At 41.6% G+C, this 20,263-nt stretch overlaps 1 protein-coding gene across 1 annotated transcript in view; it reads left to right on the top strand.

Moving 5' to 3' along the window:
- The window catches only part of BMPER (BMP binding endothelial regulator), a 387,098-nt gene that overhangs the window by 219,449 nt on the left and 147,386 nt on the right, over positions 1-20,263 (top strand). The window contains exon 7 of the mRNA XM_069215488.1: positions 19,231-19,330. Coding sequence (XP_069071589.1) covers positions 19,231-19,330 — 100 coding nt within the window. The remainder of the gene's footprint in view (positions 1-19,230; positions 19,331-20,263) is intronic.

A 20,263-nucleotide genomic window follows, 5' to 3' on the forward strand; every position in this document is an offset into this window, starting at 1 on the left:
AGGGGTGTGTGTGTGCAAGTAGGAGTCTAACTGAGCACAGACGACTGCCAGCTTTGTGGCAGTTTATATGGTGGTTGAAGTATGTGAGGCTAATGTTGTGTAAGGCTTTGTATGTATGTGTGAGGAGTTTGAAGAGTGCTCACTTCACTCCTCCTCTCTCTCGCATCTCCTTCTCAAATCGCTTTCTCTCTACATTCCCCCTATCTTCCCTCCTCTCCATCTCTTTCTCTCTATTTTCAGTCCTTCCTCTGCCTGCTCCAATTAACCATGAGGAACTGGGGAAAGTGACAGAGGCACCGGGAACGATAACCTGCCCTAAAGAATAATCTCCAGGGGATTCAGCCCACTGTGGAAATGAATGGTAGTAAAAAGCCTGAAAAGGCCCTAGCTCTCCCTTATGTACCTCCACCGTTGCTTTTACACTTATGCGGTTCTTCATTATCTGCTTCACTTTGCTCTCTCACCTGTTGCCTCTCGTCCCCACCCTCTAACCTCCATATTGCTTCTTCCCATCAATGCCCTCCTTCTCCGTTGTCTGTTGCTTCTCCTCCCCACTCCCGCCATCTGTGCTGCTTACCCCCCACCCACGCCCTCTTTCTCTCTTGCCATTTGGTTCTCTCCCTCACCCATTCCTTCTTTGTTGTTTCTACACCTGTGTTTCTTTACCCTCCCACAACCTCCCCATCTACACCTAAAAAACACTTTTACTTCACGTATGCATTTATTTTTGTTTTGTTTACTGATAAAGAAAAAATGTTCTTCCTTTATTTTGCAGGCACATGACCTACAAAGTGAGTCAACCACCGCATCATAATGCCTTTTTTTCAGTTAGTGTTCTTTAGCCTTGTCTGAGATGCTGTGCAGCTTGAATAACAAATGGTCCCGAAGTCGAGACCTTTTTGCTATGCCAATGCTTGTTTTTGCGTGTAGCCTTGAAACATTTAGCTTTTCAAAAACTTTTCCTTAGGATTGCTTTGCAAGCACACAGTTGCCTATAATGTGATGCTCTACATCCATTTAAAAATGCATATTTTCTCATCAATAAATAGGGTTTCAAATTTATTATGAACCCCACCGTTTTGTTTTATTTTTTTAGTCTGAATGGAGTAGTCACATTGACTTCTGCTCTCATGGGAGTTCATGGTAGCTTATCACATGCTGCAGGTATAAGCATAGCCTAGCTTTTCAGTGCCATCTTGTGGCAGAACCAATACCTACCTTTTTTGTATTGAAGAACTGTAGAAGCCCCATACCTGCACTTCATCCTTTTTGTCCTATTCTACTTTTACCATGGCACGGACTCTCAAGTGTGAGAAAGTCGAAGAAAAATTAAACCTAACCATGTGGCCAGTTATTCGCCCACCATCATCCCACTGATATTTATGAATTGCTCTTTGCTATTTCCTCAGAAGTGAATAGCAAGGTTGTCATTATGTACAGATTCTAGAATACATCCATTAAAAGGCATTTAGAAAAAACAATGTGTGTGTTTGTTTGACGATTTGTTTCACAGCATACTTGTTCAACAAACAGGGTTTCTATTGACAAGGCTGGTACATATTGGTACAAGGTTGGTACATGTGTGCAAGTGCATGTTTTCTGTATATTTGGACACATTTATTTAGTCGCTTTCGAAACCTTTCTTTTTATATTTAAAACTTAATGAACACTTTGTGATAACTCTAACATGAAGGCAAACAGTGAATTTAACATCCGTTTTTTTTCTTAGTGTAGAGTTCCAGCTATGATTCTCTTGCAGAGCTTTTATCTGTAATTCTGAATAAGCACCTATTTCTGTACCAGAGGTGGGGCAAACAGAAGTTGTAAACACAAAGCCAGCAATTAAAAAGACACGCTGGGATATAAACACAGCATTTATGCTGAAACTATCATTCACTGTGAAGGTCCATTATTTAATCAGACTCCAGCTTTATACAAAGTAGTTAGATATAGTTAGGGGTCCCGGCTGTATGGTATTTTTTTTTTAGACAATGCCATTGGCATACCTCCATAATTGTTTTTTTCCCCTACTTTATCTGTGTTAATTCATATGTATTTCATTGTGGGAAAAGCTTCAACTTGTTTATTTATAGGTTTATTTACACACTAAATGTACACTTGTGCTTTGGTGACTGGCGGATGCCAGTGCTAAGTCATGCCTCACTCGTATGTAATACACCCCTATAAAAACATTGTACTACAAATAAATGCACCTCTACAGCTGTTGAGTAGGTCGCTTTTTACCATTATTTTAACTTACCTGCCTGCCATTCTGCATAGCTTTTGATCAGCAGTCATCAATGTCCGCATTGAGATTCTTTCAAAAGGAGATCTATTTTCCTCTCTTTTCCATAATTAAAAATAAATACAGAGAAATAGATGATTTACTGTCTGTATTTATGTGAAACAATCGGTAAGAAAGCAAATCTGGGAGCATTACTTATGACATTGCATGTTTTCCGGGCTAGTTCTTCAAAGCGTGATCGATAAGATATACATTAAATGTCAAAACTAGATATAAGGATTATATCACAGAGAAGTAATGATAGCAACACTTATATGCGTAATTTTTTTTATTTTTTTATTTAGTAGTCTGTAAATATTCATACAAATCTCTTTGTAATGCGAGCCCATACTTCACATCATCGTCATATGTCTAGTCTACATCTCTACAGTTTTCACATACATTTACATTCGAGTCAATAAATAAACAATACTGCAAATAGTGAAGTGCCAAATGCTAGAATTTGCCACGAACAATTTAAAAGATTCGCCCTAGAGAGAATTATCAGTGAGGACAGTTACAGGGGTAGAGGTTTAATGGAGCAAGTTGTCAGGCACTCAAACCCGAGCTCTACATCCACTGTGTCCTGTTATTTAAGAAAAAGACATGAATTTTGAAACATCATTACACATCTCAAGTGTTGCTTCCGCCTGTGCTGCATTTAGTTATGTTTATTATGCAAGGACCACACCGTTTTTTGGTATTACAAAAGTTGGTGGCATGCAGGGCATCAGGCCCATCATGTATGTGTTTGTAGAAAGTTTCTCATGTTGATCTTCGACAATATCAGCTTCAGAATATCTACTACCACTTTATTGTCAGGATAGGTATGGATAGGTAAGTATAATATTTGGGATTCTGTAATCCCGGTATAAAGGACAGTCACTGTTTTTTTTTAAATAATCGGTGACTTGTGATGCATCAAGTCACCGATTATAAAGAAAATACGCCAGGACCCGACTAACATCAGGTTATTACAGTCGAGTTCTGACAGCACAATGCCTGTAGCCAAAGCCAGCAGCTGAGGTGAAAGGCAGGCCAGGTCAGGTCATGTAGCATAATTGAAGCAACAACAAAACAAATGTTGCTTTTCTTTCTTCAGCTCTATTTTTATTTTACAATGACAAGAAGAAACACCATGTTTATTTTTGAACACCTTAAATAGTTAGAGAAAAGCTAGAATCTTCGTGCATGTTTCTACATATTCAAGCTAGTACAGCCTTTTTTTAAAAAAAACACAAACTGAATTGCATTGAACTATTTTCTGATATCCATTTGCAAGAAGTTACTAATGGGTTTTTGATGTGTTTAATTTTGGACTAGATGTTTTATTCTGCATGTTTGCAAACATCTTGCTCTTTCATATGAAAGAGTTACGCACCAAGGCTTTAAGTGGTTTGTGAGAAAGGTCACCATGAATTATATGGGATAAAGTACACGCTGGTGCACATGATAAGTATATTGCAAGTCACATCAGAGTTTCCATAACCCGAATAAGGAACTTGAATATTGGCCTCATCCCTCTATATAGTGTTATGGAGCTCCTCTGTGGCTTGGGGGTACTTTATCCCTCATATAGATTCTTAAGTCTTCTTCTACATTAATATGGCAGGCAACTGCCTTATGATACTACTGCAAACAGTGCCAAGAGAGTCTCAGATTGCTACAAATGGTCTGAGAAAGTCCCTTTTGCTAGAAGACAAAGAAATCCTAAAAAAAAAAAAAAACATTTTGCCCGGGATGTCAAAATGTCTTGCTCCGTAACTGCCACAGTCAAACCTTGTTGCTTGGGTTGACCACTCAGCACCTTCTAACACATATGTCTAGAAACATATGGCATTGTTGTTGGGCTGGCAATTCAGGACTCACTGCCCAGTGGCACAGACATTGCTGGTCATAATCACAGAGAGACCTCCATCATCACTACTCACAGCATCACTAGTGATCAGAGACTACTCTGTGTTTGAATATGCAAGTGTAGCCTTTAACTGACTGAGTGTTGTGCATGTGTGTAGCTATATTTTGTGTGTGTAGTCTGTCCATGAGCAGTACATCTGTTTGTTCTCTAATCCATGTTGCTCTCGTGTGTTTGTGTTATTTGTGTGCAGTTGCTTAGCTTATGGGTGTGTATACTTGCAGTTGTGTGAATGTGTTGTGTGTGCATGTGTGCACTGTGGTTTCCATGAAGACTGTGTGCTGTGTGTGTGTGTTATCTGCTTGCTATGTGTGTGTGTGTGATACATGTTTGTGCCATGGATATCTAAAGCTTGTGCTTCTGTTTTTCTTGGGTATGTTGTTTATGTGTCTGCTGTGTGTGCCTCTACCATATATCCCACATACCACTGCATTATTAAAAAAATGGGACCACAGCTCTACTGTGGTGCTCACATGATGTATGCTAAAGTCACAGTTATACTCTTGAGAATATGATGCTACAATGTTAGCAATTATCTCTGTGGACAACACACTACCATTAAGCACCTAAAGCCATAGATTTATATTAATTCCCTAGAGTTAATACACTACAACAAGCCTCTGAAACAATAGTGCTGGCATTGAGCACCTGAGAAAAATTTACTACCATCACTTCCTGAGCTGTATGTGTGCAGTCTCATCTGTTGAGGTCACAGCACTACTAATAAAACATTCCCTGCTAAGCCACCATCAATATTCTCAACCTGCAGCACTACCATAGAGCTAATGAGGCCACAATTCTGTAACAGAGACACTAAATTCTCAATACACAGTATTATGTTGGACCTCTCCGCCCACAGCATTTTCAAGGACCCAATGAACGGAGACACTATAATCTCCCTGTTAATCTGGTGATCTTTTGATTCGGGGAATTATGAAGGTGTTCAAGGTGAGTGACTCCATTGAAGTCAATGGGATGCATGACTCGTGTTTAGAGGGTGAAGATGAGTCTAAGGAGAGTGTCGTTCTCCATAAAGGTGATGCCCACAGCCCCATTACAACAGAAGCAGGAAATTATTGCTTTCTCATTATCAACCTGAGCACTTTGTTTGTGACACTTCATTAAACAAACTATTGTAAACAGACCCTGGTAAAGAAATGTAACTCTGAAATGTGCTGCTCCTGTCCAATCCGTTCGGTACCAGCTGAGAGGTATATTGTTTTCATCTGTCTGCCAAATTAACAGATCACAGAGATCTCTTGCTTTCAGTCTTTTATTATAAAGTTTGTCTTTTGTAGCCAGGGTTATGAGAATTATGTTGCAGAGGAGGACCAAATTATGCAGCAGGGTTCACCAAGTTATACCTCAAGAAAAGACTAACTATGCTGTATAATGCAAAACATTTTGATGCAGAATTACTTCATTATTTTCTCATTTTTACACATGTTAACAGTGCTTGGGCAAATACATCTCCTTATTAATATCTGTTTAATAGCTAAATACAGCTATCAACAACTAAAGGATGATGAGTTAAGATCTGCCATTGTGCCTTAACATGGTGTGGTAGAAGTTTTTTAAACATTTGATCAGTTTGAGCTACAAACAAATTGGTTTGAGTTAAAATCTGCAAATTATGTATCTTAAAATGGATTATCTGGCAAATGGGGTAAATCCATAATTATGATGAAAATGTCAAAGCCACAATATTGCACAGTTTCAGTGACCCTAACTATACCTCTGCCCCTTGAGACAAGGTGAGCTGACAGGCTGCTGTATGCAGGAGCTTCACACATCTCACCCTCATCCAAAGGGAAGTCTCCTCTGTCTATTTGCCAAACAAAACCCAAAAAAACAATGAACCTTCACCTCACATTTCTCCCCATCTCCTGGCTATTTTTTCAAGTTCACTAGCATCCAGTTGTTACTGCCTGTTTGTAGAACAATCACAGAGAGACCAAATCACCTTGCTCGCTACTGCTAAACTCATCTCATTCTCTCTGCTGGGCCATCACTTTGAGGCCCCTGGAGTCTAAACACAGGAGAGCTGTGATATGGATGGACCCAGCCTGGACATGCACCTAACATGCAAGGTCACACTTCCAAGCTATCTTTACTTACAGTCATTGGCTCTTTGTCATTCCTTTGATCCCTCAAGTTCCTCACTAAGGACCTAATTTAAATGTTGACTGGAAAGGTACTCCATCACAATGGCAAAGGAGTGCCCTTTATACCAACATAATGGTACACCTGCCCAATTTAAATGTGTTCAGACCTTTAGTGTAACCACAGCAGAGGCATCTCCTTCTCCACCCCTCAGACGTCCAGACGGAATAAGGGCCATCAGAGGTTGCCATGTTTGTCTGCCAATCTAATTATGATGAGCAGGAAAATCATAGCAGTAAGGGACATTGAAAATTGCAAAATGTCCCCCTTGGAAAATAAGGCAGTGTTCTTTTTTTTGATTTTCAAAAACAAAATCCCATTTTTATGTCAAACTTTCAATGCGTTTTGAGGGACCGCCTTGTTGGCAGTTCCTGGAAATGCTAGATAGGTCTGCTAGCCCGACTGACTTATCTAAACATAGGCAAAAAGTACTCTTCCATGCTACCGGATAATATGCTGTCTGGCAATATATAAATTGGGCCATATATCTGCAGAGGACACGTGCACTCCCAGAAACTGCACCACTTCCTCCATGAGTGCCCGGCCCCTGTTTGAACACCTCTGCCAATAATGTAAACCATTTTTATGCAGCCCCACATTGTACACCAATATCGCTGCACCCCGACCCATTAGCACCACTACTGAACCCCCCAGAGTCACAGTGTTACATTGAGCCACAGCCCTGAGAAGTGTACATGAGTATGTGTAGTATTTGTACATCTGATGTATGTGTTTTGCTAGTTGGGGAATGTCTGGTGGGTGTCTGAGTCTGTGTTCTACAATGGTTGTACATTGGTGTTTGTGTCTTTGTATCTCTGTGTTCTTTCTATGCAGCTGTAATTGTGTGTATATATGTGTATCTTTGTCTTTGTGCGTGTGTGTGTGTAGTTGCATGTGATGTGTACATCTGCATACCTGTGCCTGTGAAAGAGATGAAGTGAGTGTGAGTCTATGTGGGTGGTTGTGTATCAGAGGGTGTCAATTCATAGGCGGGTGTAATCACAGAAACTTGCTTTGCTGGCTTCCTACTCAATTCTAAAGGTAAGCCAGGAGTAGCCCTGGCTTATACCTGGAAATCCTTTGTTAATCCTGGGCCTTGTTACAAATTGAGCACAATGCCCCTGCTTGCATGCATGTGCCTTCAAATTAGTGTGTCAGGTGCAAACAAGGCAGGGGCACCCTATTACTGAAATTATACTAACCTCAGGGTCAGCTGCGAACTCTTGCATTAGTGAAATATGGAGATCCCCCCCCTGCAGCCGGGTGCTGTGAGAGACTTCACCCACCTGTAGGAGGGCTGGGGGGGGTCCATGGGACTCTCTTTCACCCCTCCAGAGGGGTGTCCTGAAGGGCTAGACTAATTCACAGAGTTATCCTGATGATGGCATTTGTCAGGCTCGTGTCTTTGTTTTTAATTGAATTCTGCTGCTTTCACCGCATGCTCTAAATAGATTACTCTGATAATTAGTGACTGCGCTGTAGACCACACAGCTCTGAAACACGGAGCGATGGTTGATGCTGTTTATTGACAGCCTGTGCCTTAGCACAGGCAGAGAGCTTGATCATAAAACAGGACCAGAAGTTAGGATAACATGGAGATATAATTTACATATATAGAGAAAACGATTTGTCTTAAACAAAGCACTGAGCACTGGAACATAAAAATAGATAAGGTGTGGTCATGTGATTACCAAAACTGACAAGCTCCAAGATTTTTACTCCTTGGTATTTACATCATACCTTGATTTCGTTTCTTCTGTGTACACATTTTCTATCATTGACAATGCAAAGGCATACACATTAAAGAAGAGACGAATATACTAGTAGTTGTCTGTTGCAAACTTTGTAAGGAAAACCAAAATTCCACTCATTGGAACTCTCAGCAAATAAAAACTATGTTAAACCAAAGATGCAATTGAATTGTTGGCTAGAAGATTTACAGACATATTCGAATGCATTATTTTTCAGGATTAATGACGTGGCATGGATATTATTCGTTTATGAGCTTATGGGCTAACTAATTCAAGCCTAATTTATCCATTTTGAGTTATTGATACTCTAGGTGTTCAGATATTCTCAATAATTTGGAAAGCACATGAACTGTTCTACACAGATATTACTATTGCAGCAGCCATTCAAAAATAAGTATCAACAGTTTGTGACCCTGGATCTCTGACCGGCAACAGTAGGCCTAGTGCAGGAAATGAGAAACGAGTCAAATGAATTCGAGTGCCTTCTAGCTGGGGTACAAGTTAAACGTCATGTACACATGCCTTCTAGAAAAAAAATGTGCAAGTCTGTGGAAGCTCTTGAGGACTGTTAATTCATGTGACATAGAAATACTGTTATTATCAGGCATTAGAGCAGAGGCGGCGAGAGCGGACACAGCTGCAGCTCTACTTGTGTAATACTGTCTATGTAGCTCCCACTCAGAAAGTATCCAGGGACTTGCGAATGTTGCGCTTTGCGATGGAAGCGCCACAAGGCTCACAATTAGCCCAATGCCTCCTTTATGAATTCGTGTAAACCGATATTGAAGTGTATGCCCACGGGAATCAAAGTAAGGAAACATCACAGAGCAGAGCTGGAGAACTATTTCATCTGGTGAAAATTACAGACCATCAAGTGTGTGTGTTTTGAATCAGCGGAAGGTCGAAAACTGTTCCTTCGCAGATTGTCTCTGAACGTTGGAGGAAGCATGCCTGATTTATTTTGCTACTGGTGTATTTTATTAATACAAATTGTTAGTGCAGCAGCAGAGCTACAGTAAACCTGCCTAGAATAAAATACTGTCATTCTTAAGTTATATTTTAATTGGCATTACATGATGGAGATTTTTTCATGAGCCTAAAGAGGATAAGATTCTCTAGTTACTTACTAGGCATGAAGTGGCCTCACTGAGGCTTGCATAAGAATGAGCTCTCTCCCAAACCCCACAAATGGGAAATTATGCTTCTGAGAAGGATGTGAGAAAATTAAGGCCCTCATTATAAGATCGGTGGTAAAAAAACGTCTACCGCCGAGGCAACGGCTGCCAAAACTGTCGCCACAGCTACCAGCTTTCCGCCAAATTCTGACCACAGCTGGATTTCCGCCACAAGAAGGGTGGAAATCCGGCTGTGGCCATCCTGGCGGATGGCGGTAAGGTGGAGCTGCGACCACCAGCAGTGCCACGCCAGTAGACCGCCGCCAGCTGTATTATGACAAATAATACAGCCTGGCGGTGTTCTGCTGGCAGGTGCTGTTGGCTGTAGCAGTGCCCCGTCCCGTCCCTTGCCGGAAGACCTATTATTAAGACCCATGTAAGTTGGGTCTCCAACAGGGGATGGGGTTGAGGGTATTGTGTGTGTGTGTGTGGGGGGGGTTCATGTATGCGTGTGCATGAATGCGGGTGTGTGTTGAGTGTGGATTGCGTGTGTGTATGTGTGGATGTGTGGATGTGTGTGTGATTGGATGTATGCATGCGTGTGTGTGTGTATGTGTGAATGAGTGTGTGTCTGCATGTGTGTGTGTGTGTGAAGGGGTGGCGTGGATGTAGGAGGGGCTGGAGGATGTTTTGGGAGGTGAGAGGGTGGGGGACACTGTTAGACCTGACAGCCTTAGGGTGGTCACCCCTAGCTTGTTGCCTGCCTCCCTCCACTTTTTGGACACTGTTTTAGCTGGCTTTTAGACTCTGCGCACTTTACCACTGCTAACCAGTGCTAAAGTGCATATGCTCTCTCCCTTTAAACATGGTAACCTTGGATCATACCCAATTGGACTATTTAATTTACTTATAAGTCCCTAGTAATGTGCACTGTATGTGCCTAGGGCCTGTAGATTAAATGCTACTAGTGGGCCTGCAGAACTGGTTGTGCCACCCACTCAAGTAGCCCCTTTTACCTTGTCCCAGGCCTGCCATTGCAAGGCCTGTGTGTGCAGTTTCACTGTCACTTCAACTTGGCATTTAAAAGTACTTGCCAAGCCTAAACCTCCCCTTTCTCTACTTATACTTCATCTCTAATGTGTGCCCTAGGTAACCCCTAGAGCAGGGTGCTGTGTGGGTAAAAGGCAGGACATTCGTTTTTACACTACTGTGAGGCCTGCTCCCTTCATAGGCTAACATTGGGGCTGCCCTCATACATTGTTGAAGTGGTAGCTGCTGATCTGAAAGGAGTAGGAAGGTCATATTTGGTATGACCAGAATGGTAATACAAAATCCTGCTGACTGGTGAAGCTCGATTTAATATTATTATTCTAGAAATGCCACTTTCAGAAAGTGAGCATTTCTCTGCACTTAAATCTTTCTGTGCCTTACAATCCACGTCTGGCTAGGTTTCGTTGACAGCTCCTTGTGCATTCACACAGACACACCCCAAACACAGGGTACTCAGCCTCACTTGCATACATCTGCATTTTGAATGGGTCTTCATGGCTGGGAGGGTGGAGGGCCTGCTCTGACACAAAGGACTTCCACACCCCCTACTGGGACCCTGGCAGACAGGATTGAACTGAAAGGAGACCTGGTACACTTCTAAGCCACTCTTTGAAGTCTCCCCCACTTCAAAGGCACATTTGGGTATAAAACAGGGCCTCTGCCCTACCACCTCAGACACTTCCTGGAGAAGAAAACTTGTAACAGAACCTGCATCTTGCCAAGAAGAATTCCCTGGCTGCCCAAAGGACTCACCTGACTGCTTTCTACAGAGGACTGCTGCCTTGCTGTTGCCCTGCTGCCTTGCTGAACTCTTGCCTTGCTGCAGAAGTGCTCTCCAAGGGCTTGGATAGAGCTTGCCTCCTGTTCCCTGAAGTCTCAGGACCAAAAAGACTTCTTTCTTTCAACTGGACTCCTTGTGCGGCAAAACAATTCAACGCACAGCTTGCTCCGCGGTGAAAAATTCACCGCACGCCGACCCGGGACGACTCCGCTCGACCTCGCAAGTAAAAGATCAACGCGGCGCCTGCGGTTCGACTGGAACTTCGACGCACGGCCCGCCTGGACAACGCCGCCCGACTTCCAGAGAGGAAATCGACGCAGCGCCTGCCATGAGGGAGAAATTTTCACGCACAGCCCACCGGAACGACGTGCAGCCGGACTACAAGCCCAGGATTCCACGCACAGACCCCGGGGCATCTGAAAACCCCGCGACCCACAGAGGAGACTGTCTGCGCGCCGGAAATCAATCCAACGTCTTCCCCGCGTGAAAAATAACGACGCAAGTCCGTGTGTGAAGGGCCGAAACCGACGCACACACCATTTTCCACGCATCTCCTCCTCTGCGGCCCTTTGCAGAGCTTTTTCACTCCAAACCAGGTACTTTGTGCTTGAAAGAGACTTTGTTTGCTTTTTAAAGACTTAAGACACTTTATATCACTTTCCAGTGATATCTTTACAATCTCTTATTGCATCTTTTATCGTTTTGACCTGCAAATATCCAGATAAATATTATATATATTTTTCTAAACACTGTGTAGTGTATTTTTGTGGTGCTATATTGTGTTAGTGTATGATTTATTGCACAAATACTTAACACATTGCCTTCTAAGTTAAGCCTGACTGCTCAGTGCCAAGCTACCAGAGGGTGGGCACAGGATAATTTGGATACACCTATCAGTGACAGGGAACAAATTCCCTGTCACTGATAGGGCGTACTGCCATGGTTTTTGTGGCATTACGAACACCACGAAAACCATGGCGGTAGGTGGGTCATAATCCCGCAGGTGGTACAATGGTGGCCGCCGGGCTGTCTCCAGCCCAGTAGCTGTTACCGCCATGGCGGTCGGAGTGGTACATTGGTGGGTTGGCTTCAGCCAACCCGCCAATGTCATAATGTGGCGGTAAGTACCGCCAGCCTGTTGGCGGTACTACCGCCACATTATCGCTGACCGCCGGGGTCATAATAACCCCCTAAGTGTTCTTGTTTTAGTTACTTTTTTTTGTGAGGTCTTTGATTAAGGGACAGACCTGTGAAGAAAACTGGTAGGTTGATTAAGTTGTCTTGTCACAAGCAGTTTGCAGTTGTACATAATGTCATGTCTCTGCAGTGGGTAGATACAGGCCATCAAGGCAGCCAAGACCAGAAGATCATGGAATCTCTGTTCTACAAGCATCGGAAAAAAGGTTCCTGGATAACCATGAGTGATGCACGTCAGTAAACTAGAGGTCAAAGACGATTGATGCCTCCTTTTCCTCCTATCTGTACAATTTATATTTGAAATCTATCTTCACAAATTTGTGTACACCTATTATTGAATAATGTTGTATGTGGCTTTCTCTCTGCAGTCTTAACTGTTTCTTAATTTGGTATAATTATAAGGCTCTTAGTTTATTTATATTTATAGTTTATTCCCCTCTTCTTCCTCCTAAATTCCCCTCTCTTCCCCCTCCTGTATTTCCTCCTTTTCAAAAGCTTATTGTAGAATATCAGATTGCTATTATTTGCTTAAACTCTTCTTTTTCTATTGTGATTAACATATACTATATTCTCATATTGTTAAAGTTTAAACCTCATAATTTTGTAACTGCAATGTTCGCTTATGTATCACAGTATTAGCTAAATAAATATATTTACCTAAAAAGAGCAAACTTTTGTTGGCTATTTTGTAATCAGTCCTGCCAACTCACACGGTCCCCCTGTGTGTCATACGATTTTAGATCTCTTCACATGCTCACCTAGTGAGGAGCTGAAAACACACCATGGCAGGCAAGAGGAGCAGAATACCACTGAAAAATGGGGATTTCCAGCTCCTCTTTGGAGGGTGTAAGCAGCCGATGTCCATTAGGAGGTGCGAAAATACGCCAGGACATTGACAGCAACCTCAGCAACTTTTGTCTTTTTTTATTTTGTGGAGGGGGAATGGAGGTCCACGAGGGCAGGGCAGGTCCACTGGGACAGATGGGCCTCAAAGATAGTTCAGAGCATAAAGCCAGGCCCTCTCCAATGCCACACCGCCTTCTCACACAGTAAATGTTATTTTCAAGTTGGCAGGTCTGTGTAATACATAAGGGAAATAATCATTGTGTAACAGACAATAATGCTTTGGTGCATAGTAGGCCATGGAGCAAGGGTACAGTACATGAGGTTGATTGCCAGTGGCTGATGAAGTAAGAAAAAGATGCATGTTCATTAGTTGTGTGTTCAACAAATTAAATTACACAGCTAGGTCAGTGAGTGAGTGAGTAGATAAGTGAGTGACTAAGCATGTGAGTGACAGTTGGTGCATGATTGAATGAGTTAATGTATATAGTAGGTAAAAAAAAGAGTTTTAAATATATCTGGGTGATAGACACTACCAACAAGACTCCACCCTGTCATGGGATAAAAGAGCTTTGAAGTGGTTATTTAAAAGAGATAATTCAAGCTGTGTCTTTAGTGCAAGAGGAATATGTTCCTTTAAGAGTAGTTTGGATGGAAAAACATTTTTCTACTCACTAGCCACAATGCGGGCAGTAAGTAAACAGAATTACGAAGGGATTAGAGATCTTTGGCATTCTATTCAGAGAGTTTATCTTGCAGGCATGTATGACCTATCTGGTGACTGGTTGTGAATATCCAACGGCCCATCTGAATCTAATCTGTTCTTTCAATATCAACAAGTGCAGATACCAGTTAGAATCTTAGATGATATATTGCCCATCCCACAAATTAATATACAGATTATGGGTCAACTAAAGACAGTGGTGTTGGTACTCATAGTCCCCATTAGTGTAATTGTGTCTGGAATTCATTACGCACCTACTACCGTTCCACTGCTCTCTGTTGGAAAAAAAATACCCAATATTAATGAAAACTCAGAATTGCCAGAAGGAATTTTTGACAGTGATCAGTACCTCTGGGATGATGGAGTCCAGTGGAAGTTCTGCATTTTGATCTTTTCAATTATAAACTAGAGTTTTATTGGGAAGGTAGATTAGAGATTCACAGGACAAAACTGATTTTCTGTCTGTATAATACTTGAAAAAAGAATTGTTTAAATTTTGGATGTTGTGGAAATGATATACCTGTTAAATGTGGTTCTCTGTCAGTTTTTCAGAATCACCAGCCTATTGAAAAGTATGAATGTTATTTGACAGGCCATTCACTGCGAAGGATAGGGCTGGAGCTGAGTAAGCGTGAGTGAGCTGGTTGAACACCTGCAATTAGTTTAGTGCTGACAGTGGATCTGTGAGAGCAACTGCCAGCAATGGGAGAAATCTCCTGTCCAATAGGAATATGAAAACAACATTGGCAGTGAGGGGGGCTGCTGAGGAAGTACCTGAAATCCACCCACTATTCCCTACCTCACTTTCGAAACTCAAAAGATAAGAGAAAGTAGGGAGTTGGTGAACCATCATCTACCATTCCACCATCTTCCTCAATATTGTACTGTTGAAGATGGACCCCTGGAATATCATGGTACAAGAATATCAAGGTGTGAATATTGAGGGAGAAAATGCTCAAAAGTAAGTGCATATAGGGAAGTATAGATTTACTATTTCTAACTTCACATCCACATACCTTGAAGATATATATACTGTGCACGGACATATATGTGGAGTTAGGTAGGGAAAATGTGGACTTACTTATCTGTTGATATTTTATTTGTAATCTTTTGTCCTAGACATTGTGTCCCATTGATATTCTGAGCTCGATATTCTGGGTGCACACCTTCCTTGAATATCTAGAGAACCAGGAAAGTGGTGGATTAGTGCCCAGCCAAACGCTGGATGGAAATCTGTTTTTTTCACTTTGCTATTGAACCACAAAACCGAAGTTATTAATGCTTTTATATCATAGCAGTGAAAAATCTGTTTTTGAATCCGATATTTTCCTCCTGTGAATACATGCTCAGACTGAAACCATCTCAAGTGTCTATAAAACGACATTTTACAGATGTTGTCTCCCATGACCCGAACTGGACAAGTGTAATCACGGATTATGTGGATACTTTAACAATTTTGTGACTTTAACTACTCAGCGTTCCACTTTCCTCTTCTGTTTACAGAGTGCACAGTGATCTCAGAGGTCTGCACCAGCAACCGTCCATATTTAGACTAGCTGTTCCCAGAGGGCCCCCGTTTATTGTGATAATGTAAGTAGGTGTCATCTGAGCTTATCTCAGGGTGTGAGGTCACCTAATGGTTAGTGCACTGATGTAAGCAAAGCTGGAAACGAGACGGCCACTGCAATAATACCGGCCCTCAAATGAATCCCCTGTGCACGTTGTATGAAGCAGCTGCCATGTTTATTTAGACAAGTGCTTGGCTGCTCTTCTAAGTGGAGGCTGATGACGGACGCGGTTTTCAATGCCGAAATATTACCTCTTGAGGATGTCAGCATCTGCTCTTTTCCTGCGTCCCTTTTTAGATTCACACCTCATTTTTTCAAATAAAGTGTCCTTTCCCCCTTACTGACCATATTTTGATTTAAAAAGTGAAATTCTGAGGTGGGTACTTGACAGGTTTATTAGTGCTTTTTAACGGTACACCAGTTACATTTAACTGGGAGCGCAAAGTATCGGTAGCAACATCAAGGGGCATGTTGTTCTAAACTGGGAATATTTGTTCTTTTCTTTAACCATCTCACTGAATTTCGATGTGATGGGAACAAGAAAAGTCCATGCATATTAGTGAGCGTTGCTGTATTTCTTAAGGAGCACCCTGAGTTTACTTTTGTACCTACGGGTAGCATCAGTTCATGTTACTCTGATACTATATGGAGGTTGATAATACAGACCTGCAATATTGATGCATCCCCTATGTCATCTACCACCGAAGCGTAACACAGGCCCCTGCAGCCCCTGTGCAGAAGCGCCACCATCTCATGTTTCTGGCGGCCAACTTTAAGTTAAGGATTATCTGTGACATATGGGAGAATCAGGAGCTCACCTCCACATTCTGCAGGGAGGCACCATTTTCTCCCTTTACGTCACTGCGTACTGCTACATCGTCAAGTGGATGTGACATGTTTGCCATGTGATACAGTGAGCATATCCTGTCGTCAGACCAAAAAGCATGATAAGAGAGTCACTTGTGGTACATAGCCTTGAAATTTGCAAAATCTTCCTTTGCAAACTCACAAATTTGTCTTCCACACCGTGCAAGCATCATAATCTTTGTAAAGACTACAACGTTTAAATTACAAAACCAAAATTCCACCACAAGCTCAGTTTTATTGGAAAAATGTCTCACCATAAATAATTTGGGAGAAAATTAACTTGCAAATTAAGTTTTAAGACTTTGGTGAAACTTAGCATTCTTTGTGAAGTGTGACATTTGTTATCTTGGTGAAAGTTTTAGTACCCTCACCACTCACTTTGACAGCGTGGGGAAAGGATTCCAAATCGTATAATTTCTATTAACTATTGTTTTAGAATCTATTTTTGCATGAGCATGTTGCTTCAAAGGATGATAAAGAGACAAAACCCATGTCTTTGCTGTATTTTGCACAGAATAAGATTTCCTGAGGATTATTTTATACCACTTCAGTACTTAAAAAACCTGAAAATATTAGTGTGAACAATGTTTGAGACATTTAGTGATCACTAGTGAAGGGTGAAACCTTTAATTCAAATGCAAGATGTGATTAGAATAACCTAGTGCTTCTAAGAACAGTTTGCCGTGGTTTTAAGATGCCAGGCCTGCCATACACAGCCCAACCACAAATGTTTTTGAACCAAAATGCGGGAAAAACGAAGTGCCAGAAAATCAAACTGACCAAAATCCGTGGACAGCTAACTTTTCAGAACGTTTCGTGGGTAGAGTGTTCTTACCAAGAACGATGCTTTTGTGAGGCTGAAGGATGCCCCCATCCAAAACGTGACAGCTGCACCCACAAATGATAGAAGTTTAATCAGGGTGTGGATAATATTCAACTACGTTTCACATACTCTAACGGCAATACCACCAATTGGTTGGGTTTTCCTCTATTGTAAGGGATCCCACGGCCATGGAACCATGCATTTTCTATGTCATTGTCAGGATGGTGGTTTCAAATATTGAGTTAAACTGCAAAGCCATAACTTTATCAAACATTTACAATACTTTGCCAACTAAAAAAGTGAATGTACACTGTGCATCGAAAGTACTTTAATACCCTGTCTGTTGATGGCCTAATGGAATGGATTTTCCCGCATGAGAAATCTTTTCCAGCTAGAGAAAAAGGGACCATGATGTTGATTTTCTGCAATGCAGACAGTTTGCAGTTGTAGCGTAAGGCTTAGCAGGTGTAAGTTTGGAAATCTTTGAAAGTCATAATTTGCGGAACCCTGATCCTGTCAATTTTTAAGCTCCAAGTATAATCAATATTATGTTGTTGTAGGTATAATCCACCAAGTTTGTGGTATTTCTCATTTTGTGCAAATCGGGCCCAGTATAAATGCACATAACAGAACAGTGGGTTTAAATTAGTGGTTATGAAAAGAGGTGCACTATACTTTGTTGCAGTGTTTATGCAGGGTTTTTCTTGGCTAGAACTACAGCCATAGATACTAAACCCTTCTCATGCCACTGACATATTCAGGCAACATTGTGAGCTCTGATCCTTCCGAGGCGGGTAACATTGTGTTTTGCACCTTTTGCAATGGCTAAGCCATTGTTTACCAGCTGTGAACTGTATTGCTACACACTGATGACTACATCATGTGTATCTATTTCATGTTGTCCTGGGTCAATCCAGCACATGTTGTTTGACTGCATTTATTGTTCTTTCTACATCATTGTTCACCACCTTCCCACACTGAGTATTACTCAAAGTGGATGAACAGTTTAGAAGACATTCAAAAGGCCAGCCAGATTTAGTGAATTTTACAGGGCATCAGTCAAAAAAAGCAGAAAAAACATAAAGTGTTTGATTTTCCAAAATAGGCACTTCTGACGCAATTCATTATCAGCAAGGGAGGTAAGCTGTTATCATACGGAGATAAGAACTCTTCATTGTGATAATTTATAGGTGAGCAATGGATGACTTTGGCTGGATAAGCACACCGCTTACCTCTGCTCAAGTGCGAGCAGTGACTTCCCACTGGTATTCAGAGTCTCAGTAAAGTTTACTCTGCAGGATCACCAAATCCTGGAAATACACATATGTCACCAATATTAAGGACTTGATGAGTGATCTTAAAAGTTGGCTGCCCTGAGGGCAACAACCATTAGGGATCTTGCCACCCATCCCAAGAGGGCTGACCAAGCCTTGACTAATTGGACTCAGTTGACTCCTCCTTGAGGTCCTCTGGATGGATGGTGTGGAGGAATGTTTTTACCACTTGATGTGAATGAAGTTTAGTAAGCTGTGATCGCCTCCATGACACACTGCTGATTTGTGGTTTCCATATGGTTGGTGTGAGTGGGGTGGGGCTCATGTCTAGTCACTGAGCAGGGTGCAGATACTGAGAGATTGATATGTGGAAATGGCATGCGCAGTGTGTTTGGGAGTTGCCTTAGAGATGCAAATGTTGTTGCTCCAGAGTGCGGGCATGCCTAACCTGAACTTTTACTGTGCTAATGCTTCGGTGACTCGATCATTGCAAGAGTTTTATGATCCTGTATTATTTTATCTGTTTCTTGTTTGCTTATTGTTTCAAAACAATAACATAATTTCCTAAATATTATCTGCTATTTACCATTCAGTTAAGCTGAAACTCTTATGTACCACTCCCCAACAAAAATGTAGATGGTTACCTGTTACAATTTGCCTAAAACGTTAAGAGCTTGTTACTTGTGTAATATAAGTGGGGAACACAGTCACTGAATATACATTTTTTGCCTCATTATGCGGTATTTTAATGCAAATTTTTCATTCATGCCCATGTTTTGATTGTGGCTGTTATCTAAAATGTTGAAAGGCTAGTGCTTGTATCAATATTTTGACATGTAATCTTACTTTGCTAACTACGGTTATTTTCCCATCAGGGAGGCAGGACACAGTGCATAAAAGAAGTTTGTCCCATTCTGTCATGTCCACAGCATCTCAGTCACATTCCTACGGGTCAATGTTGTCCCAAATGTCTAGGTGAGTGAGATGTTTTCTTGATTATACAGTATTTGGTAGCTGTAATGACTGGGCATACGGGCGAGGGCAAAGGGGATGATTTGTCTTTGTTACACACACACATTCATGCTTCACTTTGATATTTTCATTTTTTTTTCAGTATGTAGAACGCCTATGTTCTAAACTATATTCCTGTGGTTGTGCACACAATAGTGCCCATAGGGAAATAAGTTGCCTATACAATTATTCTTGATTGCCGTGATGTTGAACAGTATTGATCTGGAATCATGCCTCACTATTAGGAGACGACACAAGGGAGCATGGTTGGGTAGTGGACTGAGCCTTCGGATTCAAATAGACTTACATGAGTTGTCTTCTTGTATAGGCGAAGAGGCACATGATGCCACCTGTCGTTACGCTTTAATTTTGCCCTCTGTTGGCAAAATACAAAGTCTGACACGAGACACCATTTAATGGAGGGATCAACATAGTGCGATGCTAAAGATGGCGGTGGTTATTGACTTCTCTGGGAATTAGTCTGCCTTATGCATCTGTAATGGATAAGGGGGAATGATTGTATTCTTAGGTCTTTCCACCATTAGTGTTGTTTATGGGCCGCCTCTAGCTTGTGCCATGAAACCACATCTCCCCTGCTCAAGAAATATAACTTCTCCTTAAGTATTGGGGAAGCTGCCTTAGAACACTGACCCTCTTTTCGTTTTAATTCATCTAGAATTACATAGAGGCAGTAGTTTGGACTGTAGCACATCTCTTCATAAGGTTGCAACCAAATGTCCTTAAATTCTTCTGGGACTGCCCTAGATTTTTGAAAATATCAGCAGCAGAGTACACCAGAATAGACCAAAGCACACATCTTTGCACATTTATGGAAACAAAAAAAAACATTCATTAAGAGTGACAACACATCTGGGGAGGCGTTAGCAAGCCAAATTG

The sequence above is a fragment of the Pleurodeles waltl genome, chromosome 2_1 (genome assembly GCF_031143425.1).
Source record: "Pleurodeles waltl isolate 20211129_DDA chromosome 2_1, aPleWal1.hap1.20221129, whole genome shotgun sequence".
In the NCBI taxonomy this organism is placed as follows: Eukaryota; Metazoa; Chordata; class Amphibia; order Caudata; family Salamandridae; genus Pleurodeles; species Pleurodeles waltl.